The 21,979-nt window shown below is 46.5% G+C and overlaps 1 protein-coding gene across 4 annotated transcripts in view; it reads left to right on the top strand.

The window, feature by feature from the left end:
- LOC106600629 (nuclear receptor coactivator 6) overlaps positions 1 to 21,979 on the top strand; it is a 31,312-nt gene that overhangs the window by 9,104 nt on the left and 229 nt on the right. For 2 of the 4 annotated variants that reach the window (XM_014192127.3, XM_014192128.3), the window contains 18 exons: positions 847 to 1,174; positions 1,400 to 1,555; positions 1,698 to 1,820; positions 1,921 to 2,043; positions 2,148 to 2,251; positions 2,379 to 3,087; positions 3,331 to 3,474; positions 9,337 to 9,980; positions 10,095 to 10,693; positions 10,793 to 10,911; positions 11,002 to 11,369; positions 11,459 to 11,683; positions 11,795 to 14,864; positions 14,958 to 15,014; positions 16,314 to 16,344; positions 20,401 to 20,442; positions 20,965 to 21,098; positions 21,247 to 21,979. The exon at positions 21,247 to 21,979 is cut by the window's right edge and continues 229 nt beyond it. In XM_014192127.3, the coding sequence (XP_014047602.3) occupies positions 895 to 1,174; positions 1,400 to 1,555; positions 1,698 to 1,820; positions 1,921 to 2,043; positions 2,148 to 2,251; positions 2,379 to 3,087; positions 3,331 to 3,474; positions 9,337 to 9,980; positions 10,095 to 10,693; positions 10,793 to 10,911; positions 11,002 to 11,369; positions 11,459 to 11,683; positions 11,795 to 14,864; positions 14,958 to 15,014; positions 16,314 to 16,344; positions 20,401 to 20,442; positions 20,965 to 21,098; positions 21,247 to 21,293 (6,975 nt within the window). In that variant the 5' untranslated portion in view covers positions 847 to 894 and the 3' untranslated portion in view covers positions 21,294 to 21,979. The remainder of the gene's footprint in view (positions 1 to 846; positions 1,175 to 1,399; positions 1,556 to 1,697; positions 1,821 to 1,920; positions 2,044 to 2,147; positions 2,252 to 2,378; positions 3,088 to 3,330; positions 3,475 to 9,336; positions 9,981 to 10,094; positions 10,694 to 10,792; positions 10,912 to 11,001; positions 11,370 to 11,458; positions 11,684 to 11,794; positions 14,865 to 14,957; positions 15,015 to 16,313; positions 16,345 to 20,400; positions 20,443 to 20,964; positions 21,099 to 21,246) is intronic. The other 2 variants (XM_014192129.3, XM_014192130.3) reach the window with 2 other exon arrangements.

Here is a 21,979-nt window from a genome sequence, read left to right as displayed (position 1 = left end):
TTGGCCCAAGCAAGTCTCTTCTTCATATTGGTATCCTTTAGTAGAAGTTTCTTTGCAGCAATTCGACCATGAAGGCTTGATTCACAGTCTCCTCTGAACAGTTGATGTTGAGATGTCTGTTACTTGAACTCTGTGAAGCATTTATTTGGGCTGCAATTTCTGAGGCTGGTAACTCTCTAATGAACTTATCCTCTGCGGCAAAGGTAACTCTGGGTCTTCCTTTCCTGTGGCAGTCCTCATGAGAGTCAGTTTCATCATTGCGCTTGATGGTTTCTGCGACTGCACTTGAAGAAACTTTCAAAGTTCTTGACATTTTTCTGAATTGACTGACCTTCATGTCTTAAAGTAATGAAGGACTGTTGTTTCTCTTTGCTTATTTGAGCTGTTCTTGCCATAATATGGACTTAGCCCTACTTGGTAAAAGACCATCTTCTGTCCTTGTCACAACAACTGATTGGCACAAATGTATTAAGAAGGAAAGCAATTCCACAAATTAACTTTTAAGAAGGCATACCTGTTAATTGTAATGCATTCCAGTGTGCAAAGTTGTCATCAAGGCAAAGGGTGGCTACTTTTAAGAATCTGAAATATAACGTATATTTTGATTTTGTTTAACATGTCTTCATTATTATTCTACAATGTAGAATAGTAAAGATAAAGAAAAGCCCTTGAATGAGTAGGTGTCCTAAAACTTTTGACTGGTACTCTAGATTGACACTTATGTTCTTTCCATTGAAAACATTTTTTTTGCATGACATTTCATGGATTTACATGTAGTTGATCACATACAATATTTGTCTCAATTGGGCATAACTTTACCTCTAAAGATATCTTTTGGTTCTACAGCATAAACGGTTCCAGTCTTCCCCACGCCAGTCCCACTAAGAGGGGTGGATGGCACATCAACACCCCCCATCAGAGCTTCCCCAGTGGACAGTAGTCCCAGATGGGGACCCTGATTCAGATTCCGACCAGGACTCTGGAGTCGGAGAGGATGCTGGCGTTCACCATGGCAATGACGTTTTGCACCGGCAGGAGGGAGTTGGAGAGAGAGGCAGAGGGGAAGCGGGGGATTTCAACATCTTTGTTGCCTTTCGGGGAAACATGGATGACGAGGACTTCCAAGAGAAACTTGACAACATACTTAACAGGATGCCTAGTATGCTTGAATTGGGTTAGTAATGGTTGGTGATGTGGTGCACCTTTCTAACTGGCTAATCACTTTACAACTTTTTAATGTATTATGAAAGTAAAATGTTGAAAGCCATTTCAGAGCTCTGTATTATTTATATACTGATAAGAACAGTGATATTGAGGTATTGTATTGTACTCCTACCACTCCCCCCTCATCCCCCATGTCTCATCCTCTCTTTCTTCATGTCTACCTATCCCTCTACAGACTCAGAAAGACTGCAGCTCCAGCATGTGGAGCCATGGAACAGTGTGCGTGTCACCTTTAACATTCCTCGGGACGCGGCAGAGCGCCTCAGGCTGCTGGCCCAGAACAACCAGCAGCAGCTCCGAGACCTGGGCATCCTCTCTGTACAGATAGAGGGTATGTACAGTACCAAAATAGCAGCAGCCATGGGTATGGTCAGGCCCAAAATGTATTGTTTATTTTATAGTAAGCATCCTGAAAAGTACTTAGATCCTGATTGTTGTTGTTAATGGTTTTTATTTGTTTTTGTTTCGTCCAGGTGAAGGAGCCATAAACGTGGCCATTGGGCAGAATAGAGGTCAGGAGGTCAGGGTAAACGGACCAATCGGTGCGTCCGGTCAGATGAGGATGGATTTGGGATTCCCAGGACAACCAGGCCCAGGTGACTTGGGGCAGGACAGTGACAAGCTGAACTCTATGCATTCATTGATCGTCTTTTAGTTGTTAGAATATAAACCAACTCCCATACCAATCTCTTGTAGGAGGCATGAGAATGAGCAACCCGTCGATGGTCCCCCCTTGCCCCAGTATGTCTGGACAGGCCATGGTTCCCGGCAGCAGTGGACAGATGCACCCCAGAGCCCCTAGACCCCCCTCACAAACTGGTGAGGACATATGCATGCTTAATAAGCAACCAGTTAACTCATTCACACATCCAAAATATGTGCAACTTGTTCAAAGACCATATACGTTTTTACCCTCCCTTCAGATGCGATGGGCCCAATGATGTCCTTGCAGCAGCAGCTTCAGCATCCCCAGGCTGGCCCCTATGGCCAAGGACCCATACCCCCCCAGGCAGCTCACCACATGCAGGTACACAATCACTAATGGAGCTCAACAATAACCATGCATTATAATCACTATCAATACTACCAATTAATGCAAGGATTAAATGTATCAGAAGTTGACTGTATTTATAAAGGCTGTATTTTGACCACAGACCATGCAGGTGGGGAGGCAGCTAAACCCGGCTACCCTCCATCAGCTGCAGCAACAGCAGCAGGCCCAGCAACAAGCCCAGCTCTCCCAGCTTGGTGGCCCCCGTCCCCCCTTCAACCCCTCTGGCCAGATGCCTGTACCCTCCGGCTGGAACCAGCTCCCCTCAGGGGTCCTCCAGCCTCCGCCAGCCCAGGGAGGACCCATGGGCTCAGCCTGGAGGAAGGCCCCTCCCCAAGCTCAGATGACTCAACGTCCCCCCTCCCTGGCTACGGTCCAGACCCCCAGCCACCCTCCACCTCCGTACCCGTTTGGTAGCCAACAGGCTGGCCAGGTGTTTAATGCTATGGTGCAGGGGCAGCTCCAGCAGCAGCCAGGGGCTGGTCAGTTTGCAGCCCCCCAGCCTAAAGGTCCCCAAGGTGGGCCTGGACCCCCTAGACCTCCTTCAGCAGGGCCTCAGGGAAACCTCACAGCCAAGTCTCCTGGGTCTTCACCTTCCCTCTTCCAGCAGGGCTCTCCAGGGACTCCTCCCATGATTGGGCAGGGTCAGGCTCAGCTGGGCCCGAGACCTATGACCCCACAGGGTTTCCCTCAAGGGGTAGGCTCACCGGGCAGGGCAATACTGGGACAGCAGGGTAACATGCAGCAAGGGTTCATGGTAATGCCCCAAAATGGGCAGGCTGGACCTCCGGTTCATCAAGGAGGAATGGCAGGTAAGAAATTGAACTACTGCAGATGACTACAAATGATGCATTCACTTTCACAGTGTAGGTTTGTTCCATGGTCACAAATGATCTCCTGAAGCATTGCCTTATTAGTTAGAATGACTTATTAGTTAGTAACACAATTCATGCTGAAATCAAAGTAATATTCAGACAGTTATCTGTATCCAGGCTTACTATAATGACCATTTATGCTGGGCTAATGAAATTCCCAACGGTGGTGTTTGATCATAGGCATGCCCAATCGTCTGCCCATGGGGTTCCCTAACGTCCCAGGGAACCAGAACTTTGTCCAGGGTCAGGTGACTAGCGCCCCAGGAACCCCTGGGGGAGGAGCCAATCCCCAGCTCCAGAGCAGCCAGGTTATGGCACACACAGGTACACGACAAAGAATAGATCAGCACAGTTAAAATTATACTTTGCAGCTACACTACCTTTCAGATGTTTGGGGTCACTTAGAAATTTGTTTTTGAAGGAAAGCACATTTTTTGTCCATTAAAATAACATCAAATTGATCAGAAATACAGTGTAGACATTGTTAATGTTGTAAATGACTATTGTAGCTGGAAATGGCAGATTTATTATGGGATATCTACATAGGCGTACGGAGCAACCATCACTCCTGTGTTCCAATGACATGTTGTGTTAGCTAATCCAAGTTTATCATTTTAAAAGGCCAACTGATCATTAGAAAACCCTTTTGCAGTGATGTTAGCACAGCTGAAAACTGTTGTCCTGATTAAATAAGCAATAAAACTGGCCTTTAGACTAGTTGAGTATCTGGACCGTCAGCATTTGTGGGTTCGATTACAGGCTAAAAAAGGCCAGAAACAAAGACCTTTCTCATGCAACTAATCTGTCTATTCTTGTTCTGAGAAATGAAGGCTATTCCACACGAGAAATTGCCAAGAAACTGAAGATCTTGTACAAGGCTGTGTACTACTCCCTTCACAGAACAGCGCAGACTGGCTTTAACCAGAATAGAAAGAGTGGGAGGCCCTGGTGCACAACTGAGCAAGAGGACAAGTACATTAGTGTCTAGTTTGAGAAACAAGACGCCTCACAAGTCCTCAACTGACAGTTTCATTAAATGTACCCGCAAAACACCAGTCTCAACGTCAACAGTGAAGAGGCGACTCCGGGATGCTGACCTTCTAGGCATAGTTGCAAAGAAAAAGCCATATCTCAGACTGGCCAATAAAAAGAACACAGACACTGGACAGAGGAAGATTGGAAAAAAGTGTTATGGACAGACAAATCTAAGTTTGAGGATCACAAAGAAGAACATTCGTGAGACACAGAAAAATGTAAAGATGCTGGAGTTGTGCTTGACGCCACCAAGCATGGTAGAGACAATGTGATGGTCTGGGGGAGCTTTGGTAGTGGTAAAGTGGGAGATTTGTACAGGGTAAAAGGGATCTTGAAGAAGGAAGGCTATCACTCCATTTTGCAATGCCATGCCATGCCATACCCTGTGGACGGCGCTTAATTGGAGCCAATTTCCTCCTACAACAGGACAGTGACCCAAAGCACAGCTCCAAACTATGCAATAACTATTTAGGGAAGAAGCAGTCAGCTGGTATTCTGTCTATAATGGAGTGGCCAGCACAGTCACCGGATCTCAACCCTATTGAGCTGTTGTGGGAGCAGCTTGATCGTATGGTACGTAAGAAGTGCCCATCAGTCCACCTTGTGGGAGGTACTTCAGGAAGCATGGGGTGAAAGCTCTTCAAAATTATCTTCCCAAGAAAATGACAATTAGAATGCCAAAGGTGTGGAAGGCTGTAATTGCTGCAAATGGAGGATTCTTTGACAAAAGCACTTTGAAGGACAATTTATTATTTCTAACCTTGTCAACGTCTTGACTATATTTCCTATTCATTTTGCAACTCATTTCATGTATGTTTTCATGGAAGTGACCACAAACTTTTGAATGGTAGCGTATATACGAGAGAAAAAGCCCTAGCAGGGTCGTTCAATTTGATTTCAATCACTTTTTGACTGCACACCATTACATTTTTAACTTCCAATTACTACCACAAAGATGGCCTCCGGTCCGCACACTGTCGAATGTCAACTTAAATGGTAATGTCTATTCTATTGTCTATATTTCTATGATTTAACTTGGAAGATTGACAGTGTAATTTAAAACAACTGATATTTCAAACAAGTCAACATTCTCCAACCATCTTTGTGGTACCGTTTGAAAGTTGAAATGTCAATGCTATTCCCATTTTAGTGCATTTATCAGCCAAAACTTGACACCCACCCTGTATTCAAGAGCATGCTTTGTCTCAACCGAGGGCGGGCACAACACAAACACCTCAGATTATGTAAAATGGAGTCTAAGCTACAACGTATACAAGAAAAGGAAATCAATAATGACAGTTTTTTTTCGTTTTTATATAATTGATGTTGAAAGTTGTTATATATACAGTTGAAGTCGGAAGTTTACATACACTTAGGTTGGAGTCATTAACTAGTTTTTCAACCACTCCACAAATTTCTTGTTAACAAACTATAGTTTTGGCAAGTCAGTTAGGACATCTACTTTGTGCATGACAAGTAATTTTTCCAACAATTGTTTAGACAGATTATTTCACTGTATCTCAATTCCAGTGTGTCAGAAATTTGAAATGCTATGGTGCAGGGAATTTTTACAAGGATTAAATGTCAGGAATTGTGAAAAACTGAGTTTAAATGTATTTTTTCTGAGGTCTTGGCTGATTTTTCTTTTGATTTTCCATGTAAACTTCCGACTTCAACTGTGTATACACACACGCACGCACGCACGCACGCACGCACACTTGAATTTGGAAGTTTACATGCCTTTGCCATATACATTTTAACTCAGTTTTTCACAATTCCTGACATTTAATCCTTGTAAAAATTCCCTGTCTTAGGTCAGTTAGGATCACCACTTTATTTTAAGAATGTGAAATGTCAGCAAAATAGTAGAGAATGATTGATTTATTTCAGCTTTTATTTCTTTCATCACATTCCCAGTGGTTCAGAAGTTTACGTACACTCAATTAGTATTTGGTAGAATTGCCCTTAAATTGTTTAACTTGGGTCAAACTTTTCAGGTAGCCTTCTACAAGCTTCCCACAATAAGTTGGGGGAATTCTGGCCCATTCCTCCTGACAGAGCTGGTGTAACTGAGTCAGGTGTGTAGGCCTCCTTGCTTGCACACACTTTTTCAGTTCTGTCCACAAATTTTCTATAGGATTGAGGTCAGGGCTTTGTGATGGCCACTCCAATACCATGACTTTGTTGTACTTAAGCCATTTTGCCACAACTTTGGAAGTATGCTTGGGGTCATTGTCCATATGGAAGACCCATTTGCGACCAATCTTTAACTTCCTGACTGATGTCTTGAGTCTTCCTCGTGATGCCATCTATTTTGTGAAGTGCACCAGTCCCTCCTGCAGCAAAGCACCCCCACAACATGATGCTGCCACCCCTGTGCTTCACGGTTGGGATGGTGTTCTTCGGCTTGCAAGACTCCCCCTTTTTCCTCCAAACATAACGATGGTCATTAGGTCCAAACCGTTCTATTTTTGTTTCATCAGACCAGAGGACATTTCTCCAAAAAGTACGATCTTTGTCCCCATGTGCTGTTGCAAACTGTAGTCTGGCTTTTTTATGGCGGTTTTGGAGTCGTGTCTTCTTCCATGCTGAGCGGCCTTTCAGGTTATGTCGATATAGGACTCATTTTACTGTGGATATAGATACTTTTGTACCTGTTTCCTCCAGCGTCTTCACAAGGTCCTTTGCTGTTGTTCTGGGATTGATTTGCACTTTTCGCACCATAGTACGTTAATCTCTAGGAGACAGAACGCGTCTCCTTCCTGAGTGGTATGACGGCTGCGTGGTCCCATGGTGTTTATACTTGCGTACTAGTGTTTGTACAGATGAACGTGATACCTTCAGGCGTTTGGAAATTGCTCCCAAGGATGAACCAGACCCTTGGAGGTCTACAATTTTTTTTTCTGAGGTCTTAGCTGATTTCTTTTGATTTTCCAATGATGTCAAGCAAAGAGGCACTGAGTTTGAAGGTAGGCCTTGAAATACATCCACAGGTACACCTCCAATTGACTCCAATTATTTCAATTAGCCTATCAGAAGCTTCTTAAGCCATGACATCATTTTCTGGAATATTCCAAGCTGTTTAAAGGCACAGTCAACTTCTGATCCACTGGAATTGTGATACAGTGAATTATAAGTGAAATAATCTGTCTGTAAACAATTGTTTGAAAAGTTACTTGTCATCCACAAAGTAGATGTCCTAACCGACTTGCCAAAACTATAGTTTGTTAATTAGTTAACCTTTTAGTGACCCCTTAACAGGCGGATACCGTTAGCGGGAATGATTTGACAACAGCCAGTGAAATAGCATGGCGCCAAATTCAAAACAGCAAAAATCTCATAATAAAAATTTCTCACATACAAGTATTATACACCATTTTAAAGATAAGATTCTCCTTAATCTAACCACATTGTCCGATTTCAAAATGGCTTTACGGCGAAAGCAAAACATTAGATTATGTTAGGACACCACCTAAACAAGAAAAGCCATACATCCATTTTCCTAGCAAGGAGAGGCGTCACAAAAACCAGAAATACAGCTAAAATTAAGCACTAACCTTTGATGATCTTCATCAGATGGCACGCATAGGACTTCATGTTACACAATACATGTATGTTTTGCTCGATAAAGTTCATATTTATATCTAAAAAAAACATTTTACATTGGCGCGTAATGTTCAGAAATGTTTTCCCTCCAAACCCACCGGTGAATGAGCACAATGAGCACACATATTACAGAAATACTCATCATAAACTTTGATCAATATACAAGTGTTATGCACAGAATTATAGATACACTTCTCCTAAATGCAACCGCTTTGTCAGATTTCAAAAAAGGTTCATGGCGAAAGCACAATTTGCAATAATCTGAGTACAGCCCAGAAGACACCAACAACAAGCAAACAGAAACCCGCCATATTGGAGTCAATGAAACTAAGAAATTACATGATAAATATTCACTTACCTTTGATTATCTTCATTAGAATGCACTCCCAAGAATCCCAGCTCCATAATAAATGTTCGATAAAGTTTATCTTTATGTCCAAATACATCAAATTTTTTCGCGCATTAGGTTCACTATCCAAATCCACTACGCGCGTGCTTACTTAGTCCAGACGAAAAGTCAAAAAAGTTATACTACAGTTTGTAGAAACATGTCAAACAATGTATAGAATCAATCTTTAGGTTGTTTTTAACATATATCTTCAATAAAATTCCAACCGGACCTATCCGTTCTCTTTAGGAATGAATATGAACTCAGCTCGCTCCCAAGTCTCTGCGCGTGACTGAACCCATGCCTTATAATGGGACACCTACTTCCTTGGGCTGTTATTCCCTTCAAATTCACCATAGAATCCTCAAACAAGGTTCTAAAGACTGTTGACATCTAGTGGAAGCTTTAGGAAGTGCAAAATGAACCCTAAGTCACTGTATACTGTAAAGGCAATCACTTGAAAAAACTACAACCTCAGATTTCCTGGTTGGATTTTTCTCAGGTTTTTGCCTGCCGTATCAGTTCTGTTATACTCACAGACATCATTCAAACAGTTTTAGAAACTTCAGAGTGTTTTCTATCCAAATCTACTAATAATATGCATATCCTACCTCCTGGGCCCGAGTAGCAGGCAGTTTAATTTGGGTACGTTTTTCATCCGGCCGTGAAAATACTGCCCCCTATCCCTAAGAGGTTTTAACAAGAAATTTGTGGAGTGGTTGAAACACTTAGGTTGGAGTCATTAAAACTTGTTTATGTAAACTTCCGACTTCAGCTGTGTATATATATATATATATTATTTTTTATTTTTCTTCAAGAAATTATCCAATAGTTTGACAACCCTCTTTGTAAGCTTTTTAAATTATATCAAACTCAATCGTTGAGTGCTGAAGACATGGATGTCTCATGGTATGGTGGGGTATGCAAAAAGGGTCAACTTTGGGCACCTCTATCTCTTGAATGTTTTGGCATTCAGGTCCAAAAAGTTACTTTCTGACCGCTGGGCGAGTATGTATGGAAAGTTTAGTTAAAATCAAAAGGGGTGTGGTCAAAAAGTGATTTAAAATCAAATGGACTTGCCCAGCAGACAATACAGTGATATGATTTCATCTGTATCAAGCCAACTTCAGTGTCATTCTCTTATGATCTGATTTCAGGAGCCCAGTCGTCAGCCTCCACCCCCAACAGCATGCAAGGTCCGTCCCACTCCCAGCCCAATGTCATGGGCCTCCACAGTGGCATGGCCGGCCAGCCCCCAGGCACCACCTCAGGCCCCAGTATGGGCCACCCTGGCCTCCAGACCCAGATGATGGGCCTCCAGAGCCAGCCTGTGTCCTCGTCCCCCAGCCAGATGGTCCAGGGTGGGGGTCCGGGGCAAACGGTCCTCTCCAGACCCCTCAACCCAGGGCAGAGAGGAGGCATGACCCCACCCAAGCAGCTGATGCCCCAGCAGGGCCAGGGGGTGATGCACAGCCAGGTGGGTGGAGGGCAGGGGCACCAGGCAATGCTCCTACAACAGCAGCAGCAACAACAACAAAACTCCATGATGGAACAGATGCAACAGATGCAAGGAAACAAACAGGCGTTTGGGGTGAAAGTTCAAGCCGGGGTCATGCCAGGTCAGATGATGCGGGGTCCGTCTCCTAACGTGCCCGGTAACATGTCTCAGTTCCAGCAAGCTCAGGTGGGCCAACAACAGCAGCAGCAGCAGCAGCAGCAGCAGCAAATGGCTCAGCTCCAACAACAGCAGCAGCAACATCAGCTACAACATCAACAGATGACCCAGCAGCAGCCCCAACAGGTATTTCATTACTTTAAAACATTTTTTATTTGCATTGTGGCAATAGGTGGAAAACCCAATTTCCCTCTGCGTAGGGAAATATTATTTCACTTGCTCATGCCTAAATTTGTTCAGGTCCCCATGGGTGGCAACCCCAACCAGGCCATGGGTATGCACAGTCAGATGAGACTCCCCAGTGGTCATCCTCTGGTCCAGCAGCAGCTACAGCAGCAGCAGCAGCAGCTCCAACAACAGAAACAACAACAAGCCATTCTACAACAGCAGCAACAACAGGCGACGCAGCAACACCCACACGCTCTCGGAGACCCCAGTGGCTGTACAGGCGACATGGGCAGTGTCCAACAGATGCTCCAGGACATGCAGGGTCAGCAACAGCAGCAAGGCATGACAGGAATTGGAGCCCCCCAGCACATGCAGGTGGGCAACGGCCACTTCCCGGGTCACGGGATGAACTTCAATCCCCAGTTCGGGGGTCAAATGCCTATGAGTGGGTTGTGCGCTCAGGCAGGGGGTTTCCCAGTGAACAAGGACGTGACGCTGACCAGTCCTCTCCTGGTCAACCTGCTCCAGAGTGACATCTCAGCTAGTCAGTTTGGACCTGGGGGGAAGCAGGGGGCTGGAGGACCTGGCCAGGCCAAACCCAAGAAGAAGAAACCACCACGCAAGAAGAAGCCCAAAGTAGGAGAGGGACAGCAGCCAATGGAGGGGCTAGGGTAAGGAGCTGAATTTTATTGAAATCTTAAGCTATATCCACACAAAGTATTCGGTATTGGACATGGTTAGTCATTGAGGTATTATTTTCTTCTACCCAGGGGTCTGGATGTGGGTGTTGGCCTGGAGGACCCAGAGCTGCCAGCAATCAGTGGGGAACAGGGGGTGGGCATGGACCATTCTGGACCCAAACTTTCAGACTTCACCAACAGGCCTGCAGGTATGCAATGTTAATGTTTCTTGGTTTGCTCACTCACACTTGTATCTTTTAGTTGAGTGGCTTCTTATCACTCCTTTTCTCTCATGTCAGCTTTCCCAGGTCAGCCTGGAGACCAGAGAGTCCTACAGCAGGTGCCTATGCAGTTCATGCAGCAGCAGCACCAGCAACAGCAAATGCAGCATCAGCAGCAGCAGCAGCTGCAACAACAACAACAGCAGCTGCAGCAACAACAACAAATTCAGCAACAGCAGCAAATGCAACAGCAGCAAATGCAACAACAGCAGCAACAGATGCAGCAGCAGATGCAGGGAATGCAGGTTCCTCCAGGACAGCAGCAGGGGGTGGCTGGAGCTCTGGGTCAGACTCAAGGCCAGCCACAGATGCACCCTCATCAGCTACAACAACAACAAAAGCAGCAACAACCACACCATCAACAGCAGCAGCAGCAGCAACAACAGGTACCATCGACTGCGTGTGTGTGTTGTCAAGACACATTTTCCATGTTAACTATGGATTATATAGCTAATTTGTTCCGGTTGTGTTATAGCAGCAGATGGTCATGAAGATGCAGCAGGAGCAGGCTAAAAACCGGATGCCCCATCATCCAGGCGGGCAGAACCCCCCCAGGGGCATGATGAACCCCGGGGAGGCCCAGAGGATGCCTGGCACCCAGCAGGGCAACATGCCCGTCATGATCAACCTCCAGGGGCATGGAGGAGTGCCCCCCTCCCCAGACAAATCCAGAGGGATGCCCCTCATGGTCAACCCACAGGTTGGACACGATCTGATGGATGTTTGAATTATATCATATTTATTGTCTTGTTAATATTCTATGGCTGTTAATTCCCTGGGGTGTGTATATCATTTGTCCCTACCTATGTAGATGGCTGGGGCAGCCCGGCGGATGTCTCATCCTGAGGCAGCGCCTGGTTCCCAAGGAACGGGGGCTGAGGAGGCCCCTGGAGTGCCCCACTCCCTGCAGGACAGACCTGGAGGCCAGGAGATGGGGATGCAGTCTGGGAATGGAGCCCAACAGATGGTGGTGAACCAGGGCACAAACGCCCACATGGTGAAGCAGGGCCCCAGCCCCTCGCCCATGCCCCAGCACCCTGGAGCCAGTCCCCAACAACAGATGCCCCCTCAGCCCCTGCAGGGTGGCCCCATGCCTGGCCTCCACTTCCCTAACGTCGCCACCACCTCCCAGAGCTCCAGGCCCAAAACACCCAACCGGGCCAGTCCCAGGCCCTACCACCACCCTCTCACACCAACCAACCGTCCTCCCAGCACTGAGCCCTCTGAGATCAACCTCTCCCCTGAGAGGCTGAACGCCTCCATCGCAGGCCTGTTTCCCCCCAAGATCAACATCCCTCTGCCCCCCAGGCAGCCCAACCTCAGCCGGGGCTTTGAACAGCAGGGTGGGCTCAACCCCACCACTCTCAAAGCCATAGGTCAGGCCCCTCCCAGCCTAACTATGTCCAGCAACAATGGAAGTGGTGGAGGTAACTCTAACAATGGTCAGCAGTCTTTCCCTACAGGTAGTGGAGCAGCCAATTTGGGCCAAGGGAAACAGGACAAGCAGTCTGGAGGAGGGCAGGCTAAAAGGGCCAGTCCCAGTAACAGCCGCAGATCCAGCCCTGCCTCCAGCCGCAAAGCCACTACCCCCAGCCCGGGGAGGCAGAAGGGGGCTAAGATTGCCCTAAACTCCCCTCACCAGCAACACATGGTCAACCCCCAGACAGGGCAGACTATGATGTTGAGCCCTACCCCAGTGCCTCCTAGCCCAGTCTCTCTCCCACTAGCGGTTGGGGTGGGCCTGGACGCCCATCAGATCCAGAGCCCCTTCCAGGGGTTCCAGGATAACACAGCTGAGATGCCCAGGGAAGGGCAGGGAATGGCAGGTGTAGAGCAGCGGCAGATGCCCCAGCCTTTGAGGGAGCTCTCCGCCCCCCGGATGGCTAGCCTTCGTGTCCCAACTCCTCAGGAGGCTAAAGCTGGGCTTGAGTGCACAATGGTAGCAGGGGAGAGGCAGCCTGTACAGATGGCTCCTCAGCAGGAGTTTGTATCTTTATATGAGGCCTCTCCTGCTCTCAGGGATGCACCTACCTCCCTTAACCAGCTGCTGGATAACGCAGCCACCCCCAGCGTGCCTGCCAGGCCCACACAGAGTGCTCCAGCTGGGGATACTGTCTGCAAGGAGAGCACTAAAGCCTCCATAGATCAAGAGAACCCATCCAGTGCTTTTCAGAGCTCGGATGTGGGGGCTACTGCTGTTGCTACTACTGGTGCTGCTGTGAACGAGCCAGAAGCTAAACCCAAGCCCAGCTCAACCCCCAGCCCCAAACTCCCAAATCCAGCCAGTTGTCCTAATCTGCAGCCTAAAGGAAGCCCCAATCGTAATGCTAATCACAGCCCTAGCTCCAATCTAAACTCGACTGCTAGCCCCAACCCTACTCTAAACCCTACTCCTAGTCTTCGTATCAATGTGGGCGCTAGCCCCAACACAGCCACAGTCAGTTACAGTTGTCCCAACCTCAACGTTTCCCCCAGCCCAAACCCTAACTCAAACCCTGCAGTTAGTCCCAAATTAATCCCCAGCCCTAAACCCCTGGCAAGTGTCTCCACAGTCCTGCAGATCCCTGCATCCTCTGCCACCATCTCCCCCAACCAGATAACCGTGTTTGTCACCTCCAACCCTATCAGTTCCACCTCCACCCCTCAGACCCCCCCAGCCATCGTCTCCACTATGGTGGCCATGCCCAATAAGAACATCAGACCACAGCAGCTCAGCCAGCAGACCACTGCCCCCCGGCCCCAATTCATTACCACGCCTGTGTTTATTAATACCGGTACCCCAATCTTCCAGGTCCCCGCTGCATCTGTGGCCCCCAACACCACAATGGTGTCCCAGCCGATCACCATGGTAGGGCCCATACAGGTGTCCACCACTAATATCCAGCTCACCGCCGCTCCAACCCAGGCCCAAGCCCCAGTCACAGGCTCTGCCTGGACCCAGGCTTCTGTGGTCAGTGTTGCCGGCACCCAGCCTGCCCGAACGCTAGTTGAGCAGGTCCAGATGGCCAGCAGACAGGCTTCCCCTGTCCCTGTTAGTAACTTGCCTCCTCCCCAGCAGCAAAGCCCTACCACTCCCAAGCCAGAGACCTCTGGTGAGGCGCTCACCGGACAGAAATCTAGCCCGCCAGTTGGGCAGCCTTCCCGCCGTCCAAGCCCCTATCCCACAGCCTCTACGTTTGCCTCGTCTCCCTTCCAGCAGCCCCTAGGGTCCCCTTTTCCATGCTCCCCCTCCTTGGCTGCCCAGGGAAAGCCTTTCCAGGCTCCTGGCTCTGCACCAGTGAGCAGTCCACCAGATTCCCAGCAGGTTTCTAAGGAATGGCCAGCCCAGACTTTAGGGGGGGCTTACCAGCACCAGGCAGGTCTGAACGCTGGGGGTGTGCCCAGTCATACATCCCCTGCATCTCTCACCCGGACTGAGGCCACAGTGTCTGGAGCACAGACTCAGACTACTTCTGCTGCTGCTCCGAAAGTCACCACTCCTCCTCCTCCCGTATCAGCTCCAACTCCTGTTCGTGCTCAACCTGCTACACCAGCCCAGTCCCCTGTCCCTGCCCCAGCCTCTAAACCTACCACCCCTCCGCCAGTCTCAGTCCCTGTCACCACCCCAATCACTACTACTGCCCCTGTTCCTACCACTGCTACATTTCTCCCTGATCCGGCTCCTCCTTCAGCCCCAGTCCCGATACCAAATCTGTCCCCATCTACATCTCCTGTTGCCACCACTGGACCCTCCAACCCCCCCAGGGACTCCTCAGCCATATCCTCCCCAGCGGCCCTTACCCCTACTGTGGCTCAGCCTGTCCCCACAGCCATGGAGCCTCCAAGCCAGCCAGCCCCACCAGAGGCCACAGCACCTTCGGAGAACACCCAGATCACCCCAGGTACATATCAATTAATCCATGATTGAGTAACTTATCCCCCACATATCGACCTTTCAGTGATAATAACAACCTCCACCATCTCCTTCCTCCCAGTGTCAATCCAACCTGAAGCTCTACAGCAAGAGGAGCCTTCTGCTACCGAAAAGACTGGTAAGTACTGTCACACTAACTGATCTATAACAAAATGGTGGATGCTCCGGACCCTTTATGTAATGACATGGTAATGACATAATATGACTTGGTAACAGAGTACAAATGGAATATATGCAAAGATTGTGGTATATCTAGAGGGCACCATAACTACAGCATAGAAGCACAAGTTACACTACATGAACAAAAGTATGCAGACACCTGCTCGTCGGACATCTCATTCCAAAATCATGGGCATTAATATGGAGTTGGTCCCCCCTTTGCTACTATAACAGCCGCCACTCTTCTGGGAAGGCTTTCCACTAAGGTGTTCAATGGGGTTGAGGTCAGGGCTCTGTGCAGGCCAGTCATGTTCTTCCAGACTGATCTCAACAAACCATTTTAGTATGGACCTCGCTTTGTGCATGCTGAAGTGAGATAGGGCCTTCCCCAAACTGTTGCCACAAAGTTGGAAGCACAGAATTGTCTAGAATGTCATTGTATGCAGGTAGCGTTCTCTTGGCATCCGCCAAACCCAGATTCTTGGACTCCCAGATGGTGAAACGTGATTCATCACTCCAGAGAACCCGTTTCCACTGCTCCAGAGTCCAATGGCGGCAAGCTTTACACCACTCCAGTTGACGCATTGCATTGACCATGGTGATCTTAGGCTTCTGTGCAGCTGCTCGGCCATGGAAACCCATTTCATGAAGCTCCAGACTAACAGTTATTTTGCTGACGTTGCTTCCAGAGGAAGTTTGGAACTCGGTAGTGAGTGTTGCAACCGAGGACAGATGATTTTTACGCACTTCTGCACTCGGCGGTCCCATTCTGTGAGCTTATGTGGCCTACCACTTCACGGCTGAGCCGTTGTTGCTCCTAGACATTTCTACTTCACAATAACAGCACTTACAGTTGACCAGGGCAGCACTAGCAGGGCAGGAATTTGACAAACTGACTTGTTGGAAAGGTGGTATCACAGAGCCACATTGAAAGTCATTGAGCTCTTCAGTAAGGCAATTCTACTACCAATGTTTGTATATGGAGATTATATGGCTGTGTGCTTGATTTTATATACCTGTCAGCAACGTGTGAAGCTTAAATAGCCGAATCCACTAATTTGAAGGGGTGTCCACATACTTTTGTATATACAGTATAGTGTATTAAATAATGTTATAGTCTGGGACCAAATCTGAAAATGCTTTTGCTATAAGATACTTGTACAGCTCTGGGACCATGCTTTTAAATGATGCACTGTATGCCGTGAACATAACATGCAGCTTTAGTAACTTTTTTGTGTGTCTTGTTTTCCTTCTGCAGCAGAAGAAGTTTCCGCTGTAACTGAACAAGGGTGAGGTTCTCAAGACATATTTCAAACTAACACAATGTCAGTATGAAAGAAATACTTGTCATGCCAGAGGTAATTGGGTTATTCCATTGCCTGTAAAAGGTTACCATCAGTATTCTTTAAGTATTTGTTAGTAATTGGCCTAGTCTACAGTAAGTGCCATGTTTGTAAACAGAAATGCTTCGACATTTGTAACTACTGAAACTCAGGAAGTTCATTTGGTTGGCCAGGGCAGGGGGGGTACATGAGGAAAATCAATGAGCCACTTGGTACACTACATGACCAAAAGTATGTGGACACCTCGACGATTTTGTTCTCTGAGCTTGTGTGGCCTACCTCTTTGCGGCTGAGCTGTTGTTGCTCCTAGATGTTTCCACTTCACAATAACAGCACTTACAGTTGACCGGGGCAGCTCTAGCAGGGCAGAAATGTGACGAACTGACTTGTTGGAAAGGTGGCATCCAATGACAGTGCCACTTCTACTATTTTCTGCAGCCACAGACGTCACTTCCTGTTGTACGTGGAACGGGAAACAGCTCGGTTTTGTTTGTTTAGAAAGTTTGTCGTTTAAAAGTATATTGGAAAGTTCTTGGTAGCTACCTAGCTTCTTATGTTGGATCCCGCGACGCAGTTGGCATCAGTTGCTGGGACTGCTTGTATCTTTCCAGTGATCCTGCCGACCAAGGACAGGTCTGAGGAGCTATTTGGCGTCGCTGCTAGCTAGCTGGACATCAAGCTAGCGAGGTGTTCTTGAACGCAGCCTGCGACCCGGTTAGCCATTGTGGCTGGGACTGCGGATTGTCCCGGGTTTGTGGCTGTCTAGATCCCTGCTGTTGTTGTTTTCAATTTTCCCTGTGACCTGCCCTGTCTGGAACTGTGAGGAGTAACAGCCTAACCTACGTTGCTAGCTATCATGACAAAGACCAAAGCCGGCAGGAGTACCGTTGAGGACAGTGGTGTCTCTCTCACACGTGAAGGATCTTTTAAACGAACAAAAAGAGACCTACAAGCAGTTGTTACGTCAAGAAAATAGCTTCAAGTGTTTTGTCCAAATACTCGTGGATTCTACTAATAAAAGAATGGACGACCTGAAGAACAGTTTGCAGTTCTCCCAGGGTCAGCTCGACGAGTTGAAACAGGAGAACGGCAAGATGACAGCAATCTGTAAGTCATTGAGAGAGGACATCAGTTCTGTGTGTGAATCCATGATAACAATGACAGATAAATCAGACTATCTCGAGGGACAATCAAGGCGAAACAACATGATTGTGGACGGAATTGCAGAATCTCCACATGAGACTTGATTGGAGTCTGAGGACAAAGTGAGGGAAATGATCTCTGAGAAATTGAAGATGGACCACATGAAGATTGAGGTGGAGCGTGCCCACAGGACTGGAAAACTCACCACTGGCCCAGGCTGATAGTGGTCAAGTTCCTGAGGTTCAAGAACAAGGTAGCTGTTCTGGAAAGAGCCAAGAACTTGAGAGGAATGTATATCTTCCTCAACGAGGACTATCCTGAAGCTGTGCACCAGAATAGGAAAGAACTGATCCCAGCCATGAAAGCTGCCAGAGCGCGTGGGGACATTGCGTACATCAGCTATGACAGGCTTATTGTCCACCCTCCCTCCCAGAAGCCTGGAAGGGATGAGAGAGCCAAGCCTATGGGTTCATAACCTCAACCCCGCAGCACACCAATTGATTAATGTATATATTTTTTTTTCTCTTGCTTTGTCTGCTCTTTTCAAAATTATGTCTATCTCTGTTAAGTTACCTAGGAAAGGGCTGAAACTAGCCCATTTTAATATATGTAGCCTTAGAAATAAGGTTCATGAAATCAATAACTTGCTAACATCAGATAATTCATATATTTGCCATTTCTGACTCACTTAGATACAGTGAGGGAAAAAAGTATTTGATCCCCTGCTGATTTTGTACGTTTGCCCACTGACAAAGAAATGATCAGTCTACAATTTTAATGGTAGGTTTATTTGAACAGTGAGAGACAGAATAACAACATGTCAAAAATGTTAGAAATTGATTTGCATTTTAATGAGGGAAATAAGTATTTGACACCCTCTCAATCAGAAAGATTTCTGTCTCCCAGGTGTCTTTTATACAGGTAACGAGCTGAGATTAGGAGCACACTCTTAAAGGGAGTGCTCCTAATCTCAGTTTGTTACCTGTATAAAAAGACACCTGTCTACAGAAGCAATCAATCAGATTCCAAACTCTCCACCATGGCCAAGACCAAAGAGCTCTCCAAGGATGTCAGGGACAAGATTGTAGACCTATACAAGGCTGGAATGGTCTACAAGACCATCGCCAAGCAGCTTGGTGAGAAGGTGACAACAGTTGGTGCGAGTATTCGCAAATGGAAGAAACACAATAGAACTGTCAATCTCCCTCGGCCTGGGGCTCCATGCAAGATCTCACCTTGTGGAGTTGCAATGATCATGAGAACGGTGAGGAATAAACCCAGAACTACATGGGAGGATCTTGTCAATGATCTCAAGGCAGCTGGGACCATAGTCACCAAGAAAACAATTGGTAACACACTACGCCGTGAAGAACTGAAATCCTGCAGCGCCCGCAAGGTCCCCCTGCTCAAGAAAGCACATATACATGCCCTTCTGAAGTTTGCCAATGAACATCTGAATGACTGAGAGGACAACTGGGTGAAAGTGTTGTGGTCAGATGAGATCAAAATGGAGCTCTTTGGCTTCAACTCAACTCGCTGTGTTTGGAGGAGGAGGAATGCTGCCTATGACCCCAAGAACACCATCCCCACCATCAAACATGGAGGTGGAAACATTATGCTTTGGGGGTGCTTTTCTGCTAAGGGGACAGGACAACTTCACCTCATCAAAGGGACGATGGACGTGGCCATGTACCGTCAAATCTTGGGTGAGAACCTCCTTCCCTCAGCCAGGGCATTGAAAATGGGTCGTGGATGAGTATTCCAGCATGCCAATGACCCAAAACACACGGCCAAGGCAACAAAGGAGTGGCTCAAGAAGAAGCACATTAAGGTCATGGAGTGGCCTAGCCAGTCTCCAGACCTTAATCCCATAGAAAATCTGTGGAGGGAGCTGAAGGTTTGAGTTGCCAAACGTCAGCCTTGAAACCTTAATGACTTGGAAAAGATCTGCAAAGAGGAGTGGGACAAAATCCCTCCTGAGATGTGTGCAAACCTGGTGGCCAACTACAAGAAACATCTGACCTCTGTGATTGCCAACAAGGGTTTTGCCACCAAGTCATGTTTTGCAGAGGGGTCAAATACTTATTTCCCTCATTTAAAATGCAAATCAATTTCTAACATTTTTGACATGCGTTTTTCTGGATTTTTTTGTTATTCTGTCTCTCACTGTTCAAATAAACCTACCATTAACATTATAGACTGATCATTTCTTTGTCAGTGGGCAAACGTACAAAATCAGCAGGGGATCAAATACTTTTTTCCCTCACTGTAATTCATCTGATGATACAGCAGTAGCAATACAAGGATATAACATCTATAGAAGAGACAGAAATGCTTATGGGGGAGGTGTTACTGTATATATTCAGAGCCATATCCCTGTAATGCTTAAAGAAGATCTTATTAATCAACCTACCAGGGTGTTTACAAACACTACAGGAACAAGATCATCCACATGTATCGATCACATTTTTACTAATACTGTAGAACTTTGTTCTAAAGCTGTATCCGTTCCCATTGGGTGCATTGATCACAATATAGTGGCTATATCCAGGAAGCCAAAGTTCCAACAGCTGGTCCTAAATTAGTGTATAAGAGATCATACAAAATATTTAGCTGTGACTCTTATGTGGATGATGTTAAAAATATATAGTGCATGTAAACTATATCCAAACGTCAAAAGACGACAAGTACTACCACTGCATAAGAACTGACTGTACTAATTGAGTATGAATATGGCCATGTCTGATTTTATTTATTTTTTCTGGGGATTGTTGCTAAGAGTATGTTGGGGGACTAAAACCATGTTTGTTAAGCGTCATCACAGTTTAGTTGACTGCTGTTTTTCCACTTCTATCACAGATGGGCAAAGAAAAGAAAGACACCCGTTAACTTAGTCTCAAGGTATGTATTTACACGTGAGCACTGCCAGGACACACGCAGCAGCCCTGTCGTGTCCACCATTTTGTTATCTATCGGATACTATTTACGGTGAAGATGGACAGTATCTGTGGTAGACAGGCTCCCGAGTGGTGCAGCGGCTTAGGCACTGCATCTCAGTGCTTGAGACGTCACTACAGACCCTGGTTCGATTCCAGGCTGTATCACAACCGGTCATGATTTGGAGTCCCATAAGGCGGCACACAATTGGCCCAGCGTCATCTGGGTTTGGCCGTGGTAGGCCGTCATTGTAAATAAGAATTTGTTCTTAACTGACTTGCCTAGGTTAAATTTAAAAAAATTGACGAGGACAAGCAGCCCACTCCGAAGCGATTTTTTTTTTTTCCAAATTGAAGGAATACCGGAGCGATATTCCAGCTTTTACTGAGTAGCTACTGTAGTTTCTTTGTAACTGACCTCTCCTGCTTTTCTTTTCTATCTCCTCTGTTGTGTTTCTGGCTCTGTTTTCTGTCGGGCATCTATCAGGGCTGCCGTGGAGAAGTCGAAGGGTCCTAGCAGACGGAGCTCGCGGGCCGACAAGGAGGTGGAGGAGGAGACTGTGGCAGACAGCATGCAGAGGAAGAGACCGGCCAGGCCTGGAGCCAGTGCTGCTGCTAAAGGTACACACGCATGTACGCACACTTCCCACTGATTTAGAGCACAAACACTCTCTCATACATAACTTACTCTTACATATAGTTTGTTTTTTATTGTAAAGGTATTTGTCTCATCAAACATGTCCCCCTCTCTCTCTCTGTGTCCTTTCAGAAACGGGTGCCAGCCCTACCCAGGCTAAGAGAAGGAAGTCTAAATGACCACAGTAGTGAAACCCTGTGAACTGAACTGTAAATTTATTTTTCTCTGTCAATCATTCGATGAGCTTCTTTTCTCCAGGATTACACATTTTTGATGGTGAAAATAACCATGTACAGATAATTGTTTGAAAAATAATTGTTGATGTTTTGTCCCTGCTATCATGTGAGGTTGTAGCTAGGGTGTGTGTGTGTGTGTGTGTGTGTGTGTGTGTGTGTGTGTGTGTGTGTGTGTGTGTGTGTGTGTTTAATTAATTATGTGAAGACTGATAATAAAACTTGACTCAATTGTATAATTATGTTGTAAAACTTAATTAAATTTTCTACTACTTTTTTGTCCTGTGATGAAATGGTTTAATGTGCTTTACTTCCAAAGTTGTACTGTGATATTCTGTGAAAGTTAGCTGCATGAATTCTTTCATATACCGTTTTAACATGGTTCAATGCTGTCACCTTTGCATTGCAGACTGACAATTGAGTATTTATTGTAATTCAGAAAGTGACCCTATTTGTCATCGGTTTCCGTGTTTCTAACGTGATCTTACCAGAAATCAGTGAATTACAGCTGTTTTAGTGAAGAACCATGTAGGACAGTAGGCAACATTATTTTAATTTCAGTATGCACAGTTGCCAGAAATTCAGACCCAGTGCGCAACGATTCCAATCTATCCAGACTACTCCATCAACCG

Source organism: Salmo salar, chromosome 03 (assembly GCF_965601325.2).
Source record: "Salmo salar chromosome 03, fSalSal1, whole genome shotgun sequence".
NCBI lineage: Eukaryota > Metazoa > Chordata > Actinopteri > Salmoniformes > Salmonidae > Salmo > Salmo salar.
Note: the sequence above shows the minus strand (reverse complement) of the source record. Positions and strands in the feature narration are given on the sequence as shown.